The following is a 12179-nucleotide window of genomic DNA, read 5'->3' as shown; positions in this document are numbered from 1 at the left end:
ATATTTTTGGCTGACCTGACTTTCGAGTATCTGCATATTACATGTCACACTGGTAGCAGGCAGTGAGACAATATACTAACAACACATGGCATCAAAGTTAGGTCGCTGTTAAAGTTGCTCTCAGGTTATCATAACTGAATAATTTGCAGTGAAATTTCTCATGATTGCTGGCAGGTTGAGAGAAATCCTAAAGAATCTCCTCTCAACCTTTCCATCATTGAAAACCCTTCAATGTTTTGAAGTGCAAGTAGTCTGTTAACTTGCCCTGAAATACATGACAATCCCTCAGGGTGGTGCTGAACTTGGGAGAGGCAACTTTTTGTGTAGCTTCTCTGGCAGATCAATACGCTATGGTTGCTCACATAAGCTGGCCAAACGACATCTCCCAGCCTTGAATGGCAGTACGCTGCCTGGAAAAGCTGAAATATAGAATGAAATGTTGCCTTCAGAGGTGTGTAAGATCATAATACTGTGCTTTCATTCACAAAGTGGGTGTAAGTGTGGAGAGATGTGTGCAGGCCAGATTTCACCATAATCTTGCACAATTTTCTTTTTAAATTCATTCATGTATTTGTGGGATGTAGGCATTGTTGGATGTGCCAGCATTTATTACCCAACCCCCATAGGCCTTGAACTGAGTGACATGTTAGGCCATTTCAGAACTCAGTTAAAAGGGAAACACCTTGCTGTGGATCTGAGTCACATGTAGGCCAGTGCAGGTAAGAATAGCAGATTTGCTTCCTTTCAGGACATTAGTGAACAAGGCTTTTTTTTAATGATCACTGACAAATGTTGCGTGATCACCATTAAACTAGTGTTTAATTCCAGTTTCTTCTATTAAAATTAAATTTCACCAGTGTCAGTAATGTGCTCATTAGATTGTACTCCCAAGCCTAAGAGAATGCACAGAGGTGCAAGTCTCTGAGCTGTAGAAGGTGCAGGTGAAAACCTTATTGCTGTAACCTGTGAGCTTTCAGTTCTTTCTTTATTCGAGTCGGAAGAGGAGGTGAAGTTGGCTTCTTCCTTGTGAAAGTCGGCTGGTGCCGGTGATGCCTGTGTAAGAGAAGAGAGGGAATTGGCCGTCAAAAGTAGATAAAAGCTTGTGCAATCTAGGAGTAAACTAGCACTGGTGTTAAAAGGAGAGCAATGCAGCACAATGTATTCTAATGGATTGGCTGGCCCTTGCGGTCTCTCTGTCCCAACATGAATGTCTGCTCTCTTCCCAGGCTTGAGCAAAAATGTTTTACCTCATGTAGACCTGAGGAGCTTGGATGAACACACCTCTGCCATGTGTCTCAATCCTTTTGACCGCATTGTGAGCCAGTTTTGCCTGTAATGAAACAAAGGGGAGGACTGAGTAAGATGGAAGGGGTCCGCAGCCCCCGACTGCCTCCTCCACCATATTTCATGATGTTCAGATTAGTAATGGTGGTGGGGGATGGGGGGCGGGAGATACTTTCCAATACTGTGAAGCAATTTAATCCTTTCCAGGTTGCACATTGCCTGTCCGCCTCATCAACAAAGTAGTGAACAAATTTCCTTCCAGACTCGGATGCTGGGAAAATGGAACATTTAGCAGGAGTATGCTCCTCTCACGCTGTATCCATCAAAATGGATAACAATGTCAAAATGCCTTCAATCCTTTTGGTGCTATTCCAATAAATGTTTAATGCTACCATTGTTGCCTGTGCAGAGAAAACAAAATCTTTAACAGCATGTTGTGTCTCTCACTTTGGCTTATTCATGTTTGGATACTGGAATGAGTAACCCTATTCATTCATGTTAAAAGGAAATCTGGCTTGCCTGACAGCTGCTGCTCTGATTCACTCCTCCTCCTTATCCTTTGTACTCTATTTTTATTGCAACCTTGTGCATTACCAGACCTTTCAAGTGACATCATTACTACCACCATTTGTGTCTCGAGATAATTGAATCTGAAAGATAGAGTTGACTGCATTTGCTGGCCTCCAGTTGTTAAGCATCAGTCAACAATGCAACCTGGTCATTTGGAAACAGAAATCTGGAATTAACATTGCATGTATCTTTATTCTATAGTGTACTAAACTGCAATCTTCTATAATATAATAAAAATTTCTACCAAAGTCACAAAAGCACCATCCATACAAACATCTATGATTAAACATTCTGTTTCCAACTCAGATCTTACAAGTTGACTTATTTTCAACATGCCAATAGAACTGCCCGTGCATATTATTGTGTATCTTGCAATGATTGTGTATCCCCAATGTCCTAGAAAAACAATGAAAGTGACCAGTCAGAAGGAAACAAACCAGCTGAGGGATAATTATAGTGAAGCTGGAGTCATTTTGAAAACCTTAAGATTCAGTTACTTGACCTATAAAACAACGGCACAATGAAACTCTTGTTTCCCCCTCATTTATTAAAACTTCTGTCAGACTGTATCTAATCGGTAAATTGAATGCAGCTGTTGTTGTCAAATTTAAACTCAAGGAGAACAGTTTAATCTTATTGGGAGCAGGCCTTGCAGAGTTTGATCAGTCATGTGTTTACATGTCCTGGTGATGGAGATTTCAAAAGTATGTTAGTATTAGTTGCTGTGATCTTTTTAACTTGCGTTTCCTCTTCCTTTGACTATATCACTTCCAGAAGTACCATGTTTGAGACTGGGTGCTGATTTCCATCACTTTCGAATGATGTCAGGCTGCTGTTTGTGCTCATGTACTGTTTAAGTCACCTAGAGGTGGTGTCTCTGCCACAGAAAGCAGTTGCGGCCAAAACATTGAATGTTTTGAAGAAGTTTGATATAATTCTTAGGGCTAAATGGATCAAAGGGTATGGGAAAAAAGTGGGAACGAAAGTACTGAGTTGGACAACCAGCTACGATCATAATGAATAGCTGGAAGGCTCTGATTGTCTAAGTGCAGCCATTTCAGAGACATTGCTGTGGGTCTGGACTCACATGAGGTTCAGAAGGATGGCAGACTTCCTCCCCAAAGGATATTAATAAACAAGAGTTACAGATACTAGCAAATTTATTAATCAAATTCCACTAGCTGCCATGACAGAGATCTGAACCCATGACCCCAGGGAATCAACCTGAATCTCTAGATCATTAATCCATTGACATTCTCGTGATACTGCCATTGCCTATGTACAGAGATAGTTGATCGTCTTGCAGTGAAGTTTGGAATGGATAGGAAATGCCCTTTATGAGTGTTGTATGAATGTCTAAATGTTATTTAATGTTGTTATTTTGTTTGTTGTCCAGGTCCAAATGCTGCTTTGACATTTAAAATAATCTCGGGGGATCATAATGGACAGTTTGTAGTTGACAGAAGTGCTGTACTTACGGTCCAAAAGACATTAGATCGAGAACACCAGTCTGTCTATACTTTAATTGTGCAAGCTGTTGATCAGCCTCAATGTGATTCAACATGTTTCACAAGTAGTGCATGGATAACTGTGAAGCTCAATGACGTGAATGATAACGCACCTGAGTTCAGAACTGCAAACACTATCTACCTTCCTGAAGATACTTCTATTGGTTCAGTAATAATGACAGTAACAGCTGTGGATCTGGACAGTGGGCTCAATGGCCAGGTTGAATACTCTCTGCAGGAGCTCTCAAGGAACAAGTTTAGCATCGATGCAACAAGCGGAGAACTTAGCATCATTGGAGATATTGATGGAGAAAAAATTGAGAGGGTTATAATAGATGTGATTGCCTCAGACGAAGGAGAGCCATCACTATCTTCCTCAATGAGCATTACAGTAATCATTATTGATGTGAATGACAACAGTCCTGTCTTCACGGAAAACATTTATATTGTCACAGTGGATGAAAATATACCTCGTGGCTCAGATTTGCTTGTCGTTTCAGCTGCTGACTCTGATGAAGGCAAAAATGGACAAGTTCGATATATTCTTAGTAGCAAGGACTTTTACATTGATTCAGTCACAGGATTAATCTCAGTTTCAGGAAAATTGGATCGTGAACAAACCCCATGGTGTTCCTTTGTGGTATTTGCATTGGATGGTGGAAAGAGTCCCAGGTCAGGGACAGCTACTGTCACTGTTATACTGAGGGATTTCAATGATTTTGCACCCATCATTCAGCCCATGCAAATGACTTTTCATCTCATGGAGAACACAAATACTGTTCCAAAAATTGTACATCAGGTATTTAGCAGATTAACTTTTAAAAATATCTTCTTTGCATACTGTAGCAGTTGTTTTGATTGTTTATTTATATTTAATCAAACCAGATTTCTGTAAGTGGTACTCTGACCATTCTATTTGCCTTCTGTTTCAAATGTTAGTTTTCCTGTGAAAGATGCAATAATTGCTACCATAACTGTTTCTTGTGAAAAGCATTATAAGCAATAACATCTCTGCATAAAGACCTTTCATGGAGCATTTCTCCTCACTAATCAGTGACATTGCTGATGACCAAGTTCCTGAGGTGACAGACAATGCATTGTGGGGAGCATCTCTCAAAACACTTGGCATTATAGCATGGGCACATTTTCTGGTAAATAATACATTGAATTTGGTACAATATTTGGTTACCTACATCTGTGCTTTGCCTTATAACTAAGTTTTGTTCATAACTAAATATCAGCCAAGTCTCAATTCAATGTTGCTAATTAGTATAATTGGCATTACTTTTGATGAGGCTTTATTTTGCATAACTATTTGTCCAAGTGGGAACACAGGAAACTGGAGATTGGTGTTGAAGTATACAGTGGTCCAGTCAATTTCACTTCTGGTCAATTTCACCACAACTGCATGTAAGAATTTATGGAGATCATCAGACTGATAGGCGGTAGTTGAACTGTCCAGCAGGACATGGTAAAGGAGGTATTAAATAGGTACTGTGCTCATAAGAGATGCTTGTTTGAAAGTCTTTTTTAATTACACACCTACGAAGTAAACAAGAGTTGAATCCAGACCTCCCAGCTTGGGGGTAGGAACATTGCCACTGAGCCACAACGGTCTACAAAAGCTTGAAATCTACAAAACAAAAAAAAATTAAACTAACAATAAATCACCCAAGTAATCAATTAAACAACAAATTAAGAAGCATGCCCATCAATGACCATGCAACACCATGACTAGGAAAGGGTCGGAAGAGAGGAGGGGGATTAAATTAAAATGGAGTAATTCTGGTTTCAGCATTTTGGTCCTAATTGCTTATTAGCACAATTTGAACTTGTTTGGAGGTGCTAACAGTGACACTTACACATTTAGCTCTCAAGTATTTATTTGTGGAGAGTACACGTGGGCTCCTCAAACTCACTCCAGTTAAGGTATGGATGGTTCCAATCAACCTCTACACCATGTTTTGATACATTTCTGGATCAGCTGGGACTTAAATCCACAGGTAGGGACACTATCACTGCACAATAAGTGCCCGCAATTAAGGTGCAGAGTCAATCGACTAATTCACAACAGCTGACTTCAGTGTGGATCTGGAACCTAGTGAGCAGAAGTTCCTGCAATTAGACCTCTATTGTGACAGGAAATTCATTGGGATATCCTCATGGACGAAGGAGTTCACATCATCTGTCATCTGTTCCCCATCTTCAGCAGTAGCTACTTCCGATCTGCATACTCTTGCCCCCCCCTTCCATTTCTCTTGTCGACCACTGGGGAGTCCCAGCAAAAAGGCCATGATAAGCACTCTCATTTTCTTGGTTAATCCTATTAGTGTCTGTTCGGTCACAAGCAAGCACTTGCTCTTTTCCAATGATGCCCTCGGAAAATTTCTGGAATCAATGTTGGTAGCATTGAAACCTTGACAAAGTTTCTCAGAACATGTTCCAAAGTGCTTAAAAAGTTTCCTTCAAACTTCCAGCACAAAGTCAACAGTATATTGTGGTATATTTTTAAGATGCACTCAAAATCTTCAGCAACACTTATTTGTTGCCAATAGAGCTGCCTGCATGGAAAGGACATTAAGATAGCAGACCATAAAATATGAGCAGAAGTAGACCATTCTGCCCATCTAAATGCGCTGTCATTAAATGAGATCGTGGCTGATCTGATAATTCTCAACTCCACTTTCCTGACCATTGCCCGCAACCCTTGATTTCCTTACCAATTAAAAATCTGTCTGTATCTCAGCCTTGAATATACTTAATTGTATAGCTTCAACTGCTCTCTGTGTTAAAGAATTCCACAGATATACAATCCTCTGAGAGAAGAAATTCCTCCTCATTTCTGTCTCAAATGTGTGGCCCCTTATTCTGTGTGTATGCCCTCTGGTTCTCCCACAAGGAGAAACAATTTTTCTGCATCTACTTTGTCAAGTCCTCTGCGAATCTTGTGCATTTCAATCAGGTGGTTTCACATTCTCCTATACACCAATGAGTACTGTCCCAATCTACTCAACCTCTCCTCATAAAACAATCCCTCCATGCCTGGCATCAGCCTGGTGAACCTTCTCTGGACTGCTGCCAATGTGAGCATATCTTTCTTTCAACAAGGGGCCCAAACTGTTCACAGTATTCCACTTGCGGCCTGACTATTACCTCAGTTTTAGCAAAACTTCCCTATTTTTATACTCCATTCCCTTTGAAACAAACATTCCATTGGTCTTCCTCTTACCTGCTGAACATGGATGGTAACTTTTTGTGATTCATGGGCAAGTAACCCCAAATCATTTTGTTCTTTAGCTTTCTGCAGTCTTCCTCCATCTCGATAACATTCATCTCCTAACTCTTCCTGTAAAAGTATATAACCTCACATTTCCCCACACTATAGTCCAGCTGCCCAGTTTTTCTCTACTCACCTAACCTGTCTGTATCTTTAAGGTTAATTATTATTGCCTAAAATGCCATTAAACAACTTTAGTGAAATCTCACAGACAATTTAAATAGAAATCCGTCCCTTCATGATTCTCTGGTTCGTTGTTGCTAGCATAGGCTTCGACTTCTTCACTAAAGTAACAACTTGCGCTAAACTGATATATCAGCTTAATATACTTTTGATCATGTTGCAAGCTTTCAAGCTTCTGTTCAAATCTCATTTCAATTATGAATATCTGCCATCAAGGGAAGCATTTTTTAACAGCCTCTTCGAGCGCTAAAGAATCTAAAGAACACGGCCAAAAAATATTCGGCTGAAGCATTGGTTCGGCCTGAGGTGTCACCTTAGTAAACTGTGATAATGGGAACTGCAGATGCTGGAGAATCCAAGATAATAAAATGTGAGGCTGGATGAACACAGCAGGCCAAGCAGCATCTCAGGAGCACAAAAGCTGACGTTTCGGGCCTAGACCCTTCTGGACGAAACGTCAGCTTTTGTGCTCGTGAGATGCTGCTGGGTCTGCTGTGTTCATCCAGCCTCACATTTTATTACCTTAGTAAACTGTGTCAAGTTTCTCTTCATAATTACATAACTTTATAATGAAAAAAGGAAGTGCTTCTAAAAAATATAAGAAACACAACAGGCCAATTCATGAACAACAAGTTCCCATAAACATCAAGAAGATGTGTGATCAAATAATTTATTTTAGATGGCAGTTGAAATAAAAATGTTGGCATGAACAGCTTGCCTTTGAATAGTCTGGTCTTTTATACCCATCTAAGTAAGCTTGATCTGTTGTGGTACCACAGACAGTACAGGGGGCTTTAGTACTGCACAATTGGGCCACTTCCACGTCCTTCCAAAAATCCACAAACAGGACAGCTTGGACTGACCCATTGTTTCAGCCTGCTCCTGCCCCACAGAACTCATCTCTTCCTACCTTGTCTCAATGTTTTTCTCTCCTTCTGTGATTCCCCCAACATTTTACGTCAGTTTTGGAATTTCCAGTTTGCGGGCTCCAGCTGCCTGCTGTTCACCAAGGACGTGCAATCTCCTTATGCGTCCATCCCCTATCAGGATTGGCTTAGAACTCTCTGCTTCTTCCTGGAAAAATGGCCTGAACCATCCCCACCACCTTCCTCTGCCAGGCCAAGCTCATCCTCACCATGAATAACTTCTCTTTCGACTCCTCCCATGGTGCGGCTGTGGGTACCTGCACGAGCCCCAGTTATGCCAGTCTGTTTGTAGGATATGTGAAACATTCCTTGTTTCAGTCCTGCTCCGGCCCCCACCTACAACTTTTTCCCCGGTATATCGCTGACATCAGCAGTGCTGATTCCTTCTCTCCTCTAGAATTGGAAAAGTTTACCTATTTCACTTCTAATTTCCACCCCACTCTCTCTTTCGCCTGGTCCATTTCTGACTCCTCCCTTCCCTTCCTCGATAACTTTGTTTCCATTTCTGAGGATACGCTAGCTACAAATCCACTACAAACCACTGACTCCCACAGTCACCTTGACTCTACATCCTCACATCGTGCTTCCTATAAATACTCTATTCCACTCTCCCAGCTCCTTTATCTCCATCACATTTGTTCTGATGATGCCACCTTTGACATGTGGACTTCCGAAATGACCACCTACTTCCTCAACCGAGGATTCCCCAGCACTAAAGTTGATAGGACCCTGAGCCAGCTCTCACCCATCTCCTGCACTTTGTCCCTCCCACTGTAACATTAGGGTCCCCCTTGTCTTCACCTACCATCCCACCAGCACTCACATTAAAAAGATGCTTAGCTGCTGTTTCTGCCATTTCCTGCGCAATGCCACCACCAGATACATGTTTCCCTCTCCTCCTTTGTCAGCCTTCCGCAGGGACTGTTCTTTTCAGTCACCTTGGTCCTGTCCTCATCCACTCCAAACATTCTCCTACAGCCCCATGGCACCTTCCCTATAACTACCAAAGGTGTAGTACCTGTCTATTTATTCCCTCTCTACTCGCTATCCCAGGCCCTAGACACACCTTCCAGATGAACCACTCAGTCTAGTCTACTGGATTCACTGCTCTCAATGTGGTCGCCACTACACTGGGGAGATGAAGACTGGCTGACTGCTTCGCAGAACACCTGCGTTCTGTCCATGAAAAAGACCCTGAAGTTCCAGTTGCCTATCACTTCAACACCCACCTTATTCCCTGGCCAACATTTCCATTTTGGGCTTGCTGCAATGCTCCAATGAAACTCAGCACAAGCTGCAAGAACAGCTCAGTTTCTGCTTGGGAACCCTGCAGCCTTGTGGACCTAATATCAAATTGAACAATTTGAGGGCTTGGGCACCTTTCCCCGTGCTTTCGCCCAGCTCTGTGCCCGCTGCCTTCTTATGACACCGGTTGTTACCACACATCGTTCTCTGTGACTAATAGTCCCTGTTAGCGGCTATTCATACTTCTCGGCTGGTATTTAACCATTCCTTTGACTGTGCAACTGTTTTTATCCCTCTTCGGCCTCTGTCTCCACCTATCATTTACCCCTCTTCTCCCCTCGTCCACACACCCTATCTTGTGTATAAAAGCCATTTTTTTTCCCAGCTACCACCAGTTCTGAAGAAGGGTCATTGGACCCGAAACATTAACTTTGTTTTCTCTCCACAGATACTGCCAGCCCTGCTGAGCTTTTCCAGCAATTTCTGTTTTTGCTACTATTATCCATCCTCTGCAAGTGACCTTGTAGCCGTTTCCCGAATGCATTTATAGTAGAGCTTTGATACCGATGAGAACTCTGCTCATGAAGTCTGGATTCAATTTTTTTTAAAGAGTGATCCAGTTGTGTATTGCTTCTTGTTATTTTGTCAGGTGAAAAGCGAGAGTCTAAAGGGTGATTTGCCATTTGCCGCAATGACATTATTCAAGAATATTTGATGGACTGTGACTTAAACCAACACAATATGTCTTCAGTATCAAATCAGATAAAGCCTGCATGACAGTGTGATAAAGACAGGTCCCTATAAAGGAGATTTAGATCTTTCAAAATACTGTGACATTCACAGCAGCTCATCTGGACATTGATATTTTAACACTAATCATTCTCTGATTGAACTGTAGATAGAAACAACAAAACCCTTCAAACATTCAGTGAAATAATATATGTAGTGGACTTCCATCTTGTGCAGAAACACTTCTGAAGCATTGTGATTGGAAAAAGTTACTTTGTCTGACCCTGCTGTGTTTCCCAGGTACTGGGACGTGATGATGACCTCAGTTCCAACAGTAAGCTGACCTATCAGATTAATCGTGGAAATGAAGATGGCAAATTCTCAATCTCAGCAAGTGGAAGTCTCAGCCTAGTGCAGAGTCTAGACAGAGAGACTCAAGCAGAATATATGCTGGTGGTGACCGCCACAGATGCAGGTAATGGAAAAATACTTAGCAAAAAAGCTCAAAGCAAGGATTTACGTTTTATGCAATCAAAAATATCTAATACAGCTTTTTTCACTCCATTCATCCAAATAGATAGTTTCTTTCAGTCCAACTTTCAACTCTCACCATGACAGAATGGATAAGCAATTATAGTTTAATTGTCTACAAAATTCAAGGCAACAGCACAGGAAATTCAGGGCCCATGTTATTTTTGCTGTATTGATTTTTACCACTGTCATGGTTTGGAAGTCCCAAACAGCCTAACCATTTTGATAACAGGGTGTGGAGCTGGATGAATACAGCAGGCCAGGCAGCATAAGAGGAGCAGGAAAGGGCACTTCTTCTGAAGAAGGGTCCAGACCCGAAACATCAGCTTACCCGCTCCTCTGATGCTGCTTGTCCTGCTGTGTACATCCAGCTCTACACCCTGTTATGTCAGACTCCAGCATCGGAAGTTCCTATTATCTCTAACCATTTTGATCCCCAGCTCCCCCCTCGAGTCTCCTGGGAAAGGATTCCCACATATTTCCAGTGCAGACTGACCGGTCAGCTGGTTTGGCAGGTCTGCTTTCTGACAGACTGACAGCCAATTTAAAGTGTGGCTTCTTTTCTTCACTGTTGATGAGTTTGTGCAGCTGTTGTGACTAACCAGTCAACTAGAGATGGTATCAGAAATAATGGGAACTGCAGATGCTGGAGAATCCAAGATAACAAAGCGTGAAACTGGATGAACACAGCAGGCCAAGCAGCATCTCAGGAGCACAAAAGCTGATGTTTCGGGCCTTCAGGACGTTTCGACTCCCACAGCTACCTAGAATACACCTCCTCCCATCCACCCTCCTGCAAAAATTCCATCCCCTATTCCCAATTCCTCCGCCTCTGCGCATCTGCTCCCAGGATGAGGCATTCCACACCCGCACATCCCAGATGTCCACGTTCTTCAAGGACCGCAACTTTCCCCCCACATTGGTCGAGAACGCCCTTGACCGCGTCTCCCGCATTTCCCGCCACACATCCCTCACACCCCGCCCCCACCACAACTGCCCCAAGAGGATCCCCCTTGTTCTCACATACCACCCCACCAACCTCCGGATACAACGTATCATCTTCCGACACTTCCGCCATCGATGAAGGGTCTAGGCCTGAAACGTCAGCTTTTGTGCTCCTGAGATGCTGCTTGGCCTACTGTGTTCATCCAGCTTCACACTTTGTTATCTCAGCTAGAGATGGTACCTGCAGGGCACCCAGCAATTTAGGTGCATTAGACAAGTTTTCGCTGTACGACGTGACAAAGGCAATCACAGGTTCTCGAATGAAGCATAAAATACCTATTTGTAGCAGACTTATTCAAATGAGCCCCACTGTTCTGCATTAAAACACAAAACCACATTATTGGAAGCTACTCGCACTCACAGTTGTATTGCATTGCAATGGAAATTGAACTTAGGAAGATAACTTTTGACCTGTCACTGGAGCACTCAGCCACATGCTGATTCGAAGGCTAGAGAGATGAAAATGTTTTTCATAAAAATTTGGTTTAATCCCCATTCACATACAATTCTGGGCAAACATTTGTAATGTTGAAAGTATTAATAAGCCTTTAGAATATCTGGCTCATGTGTACCTCTGTATTCTGGGAATAGGTTTCTGAGCCACAATTAGGATAGGTCACTAATTTCTTCCTCATTAAAGTCTAAATCAGATTTGTGTTTGCCGACTGAGCATTATGTCATCACCAGGCTGCTACAGGGTAGAGGTCAGAAGTCACATGACACCAGGTTATAGTCTAACAGGTTTATTTGAAATCACAAGCTTTCTGATCACTGTTCCTTCACTACACCTCCATATCACAGGTGTAGAGGACATGGATGCAAACCTGCTTACAACCAATAAACTTACTGGCTTCCTTTTCTTTCTTGAAGAGGGATTTATGTGTTTTGTCAACTTTACTCATTCGCCTCTCTGTACCTCAA

The 12179-nt window shown here is 42.2% G+C and overlaps 1 protein-coding gene across 1 annotated transcript in view; it reads left to right on the top strand.

Annotated features, from left to right (window-relative positions):
- LOC125453053 (protocadherin Fat 4) overlaps nt 1-12179 on the top strand; it is a 124344-nt gene that overhangs the window by 17053 nt on the left and 95112 nt on the right. The window contains exons 4-5 of the mRNA XM_059646969.1: nt 3251-4161; nt 10023-10197. Coding sequence (XP_059502952.1) covers nt 3251-4161; nt 10023-10197 — 1086 coding nt within the window. The remainder of the gene's footprint in view (nt 1-3250; nt 4162-10022; nt 10198-12179) is intronic.

This window comes from Stegostoma tigrinum, chromosome 6, assembly GCF_030684315.1.
Source record: "Stegostoma tigrinum isolate sSteTig4 chromosome 6, sSteTig4.hap1, whole genome shotgun sequence".
Taxonomy (NCBI): Eukaryota; Metazoa; Chordata; class Chondrichthyes; order Orectolobiformes; family Stegostomatidae; genus Stegostoma; species Stegostoma tigrinum.
Note: the sequence above shows the minus strand (reverse complement) of the source record. Positions and strands in the feature narration are given on the sequence as shown.